The sequence below is a fragment of the Eimeria tenella genome, genomic scaffold (assembly GCF_000499545.2).
Source record: "Eimeria tenella Houghton genomic scaffold, Eth_scaff1223, whole genome shotgun sequence".
Taxonomy (NCBI): domain Eukaryota; phylum Apicomplexa; class Conoidasida; order Eucoccidiorida; family Eimeriidae; genus Eimeria; species Eimeria tenella.
The window spans coordinates 1-3048 of NW_013543694.1; the positions used below are offsets into that span (position 1 = coordinate 1).

General features: G+C 44.1%; 1 protein-coding gene across 1 annotated transcript; it reads right to left on the reverse strand.

Annotated features, from left to right (window-relative positions):
* Positions 1-19: 19 nt before the first annotated feature.
* Positions 20-2895, reverse strand: ETH_00003010 (uncharacterized protein; the record flags this gene model as incomplete). Its single annotated transcript, XM_013378960.1, has 5 exons — positions 20-172; positions 1182-1377; positions 2298-2359; positions 2568-2664; positions 2809-2895. Coding segments are annotated over 5 exons (595 nt in total), but the record flags the coding sequence as incomplete, so codon positions are not given.
* Positions 2896-3048: the final 153 nt, after the last annotated feature.

Consider the following 3048-nt stretch of genomic DNA (forward strand, 5'->3'; position numbering starts at 1 on the left):
TAATTATTTGTTGTTTTACTTGGTCTCTGTCGGAGGGGCAGGCAGCTGCAAGCTGCTGCAGCTGCTGCAGCAGCAGCAGCAGCGAAGCAGCCTTTGTTTTGGAAAGTTTTCTTTTTGTGTCTTTTACAAAAAGAGACATTTGCAAATGCTCAGACTCCAAATCCAGCAAACCCTGAAGGCAAACCCTAAACCCTAAACCCTAAACCCTAAACCGCCTAAACCCTTAACGCTGAAACCCCAAACCCTAAACCCTACATGCAAACCCCTTAACCCTAAACCCTGAAACCCTAAACGCTAAACCCTAAATGTAAACCCTAAACCCTAAACCCTAAGCCCTAAACCCTAAGGGTTTAGGGTTTAGGATTCGGAGTCGGAAACCCTGAACCCTGAGCTCTGAAGGTGTCACAGAGAGAACTCGAAGTTCTACACCACAAACCCTAAACCCTAAAACCTACACTACAAACCCTAAACCCTAAACCCTAAACCCTAAATTCTGAAAGCAGCAAACCCTGAACCCTAAACCCTACAAAGAGACAAAGCAGCATCGAAAGAGACAAAAAGGAATACAAAAAGAAATAATTAAAAAAATAAAAACAGAAATAAATAAAAAGACAAAAAAGAAATAATTAAAAACAAAACAAGAAATAAATTTAAAAACAAAAAATGAAATAATTAAAAAAAGAAGAATTAAAAATAAAAAGCAGCAACTGCTGCTGCAGAAGCAAAAAGAGCCAAAATAAAAAACTAAAAAAGGAAGTCAAATTAAATTAAATTAAATTATATTAAATTAAATAATTAAATTAAATTAAATTAATTAAATTAATTAAATTAATTGAATTAATTAAATTAAATTAAATTAAAAATAAAAAAGCATTTGCTGCTACCTGAGTAAGGCCTGCCCTTTTTGTTTCCAAAACTGCTGCCTTTGCTTTCAGGCCTTCAATTTTTGCTGCACATTCCTGCAGCAGCAGCAGCAGCAGCAGCAGTGTGGCCGCAGCAGCAGCAGGAGTCATGCAGCGGACTGCTGCTGCAGCACGCGGGAAGTGAATCCGGGTCAACTACGAAGCGAAACAAGCTGCTGCTGCTGCTGCTGGAGCAGCAGCAATGGCAGCAGCAGCAGCAACAACTGCAGCAGCAGCAGAAACAACCGCAGCAGCAGCAGCAGCAGCAGCAGGACCTACTTGTATCTTTTCGGCAAGTGCTGCTGCTGTTTTGAAGTCCCTGGACTGTACAGACAGCTGCTTCTCCTGCTGCAGCACCGGCAGCAGCAGCTCCAGCTGCTGCTGCTCCCCGCATAGCGACAGCCGCTGCTGCTGCGCCTCGTGCTGCTGCTGCTGCAGTTCCTTCTGACGCCGCGAAAGCTGCTGCAGCAGATCACTACGCACAGGCAGCAGCAGCAGCAGCAGCAACAGCAGAAGCAGCAATAATGCTGTTTGCTAACGGTCACTGCTGCTGGTGCTGCAGCAAAACGGCCGCAGCAGCAACAGCAGCCAGCTGAGCAGCAGCAACTATTGCAGCGGCAGCAGCAGCAGCAGCAACAAGAACGTCAGCAACAAAGACAGCTCCGCCAGCAGCAGCAGCAGCAGCGCAAGCAGCAGCAGCGCAAGCAGCAGCAGTAGCAGCAGCAACGCAAGCAGCAGCAGCAGCACAAACGCCATAGACCGCAGCAACAGCAGCAGCCGGTGCAATATCAGCAACAGCAGCAGCCGCAGCAACAGCAGCAACAGCAACAGCCGCAGCAGCCGCAGCCGCAGAAACAGCAGCAGCAGCAGCCGCAGCAGCAGACTGACTGTTTGAGGACGAGTTGCTGCAGTTTGTTTTTATTTTTTTTCAAAATTTTATTTTTAATTTTAAAAATTAAAAAAATGAATTTGCTGCGCTGGGCGAGGAAGGCCAGCAAAGAAGACAGCTGCTGCAGGCCCGAAGATTGTCTGCAAATAATAAATAAATAAATAAATAAATAAATAAATAAATAAATAAATAAATAAATAATAAATAAATAATAAATAAGTAAATAAATATAAATAAATAGAAAAAAAGATGGAAGTGGGGCAGAAAGAAGCAGCAAAAAAGGCCAGGGAGAAGCAGCAACACGAGACGCTTGCAGCAGCAGCAGCAGCAGCAGCAGCAAAATGGATAATTTGAAGTGAATTAATTTAATTGAAATGAACTAATAAAGGAGGATAGAGGGAGAGAAAAAGGCAAAAGGGAAGCAGCAAGTAAAAGAAAAATAAAACACAAAGACACAATCTGCTGCTGCTCTGCTGCAGCTTTGCTGCTGCTCTGCTGCAGCTCACTCTTGCTGTTGCTGCTGCAGCTTTTCGCTCTCCCCCAAAAGAGCCTCAAGCCGATCCCGTAGCTGCACCCACACAAACCCGCAAACTGCTGCTGCTGCTGCTGCTGCTGCTGCTGCTGCTGCCAAGCCGTTGTCGCTGCTGCTGCTAGACGCTTGTTGTTACTACACTGCTGCTGCCAGGCACTGCCACTGCTGCTGTTGCTGCTGTCAGGCGTTAGCTGCTGCTGTTGCTGCTGCTGTTGCTGCTGCTGCTGCTGAATATATAGTTTACCTGTTGCGCCTCTCCTTCACTTTCCTGCTGCTGCTGCTCGAACTGCAGCTGCTGCTGCAGCGCTTCCGCTTCTGCTTCTGCCGCCTCAGCTGCAGCTCTGCAGCAGCAGCGGCAGCAGCAGCAGCAGCACGTAGGATAGAATCAATTGCCAAATTAAATTTAAATAAATAAATGATAAAATTGAATTAATAACAAATTATTTAAATTTAATTTAAAACAAAAAATAAAATAAAAGTCTCACGTCTTTATGTGGGCTTTTGCTGCTGCTTCAGCAGCAAGCAGCATTTCAATTTGCTGCTGCGTCTCTCTTTGCTGCTGCTCCAGCAGCCTGCAGCAGCAAACAGCAGCAGCCCCCAAATCAGTTAATTAATTGACTAATTAATCTATTATTTATTTATTCATTTATTTATTTATTTAATTTCAATATCAAACTAACAAAAATGAATTAATTAGATTCATTTTAATTAGTTTCTTAGATTGC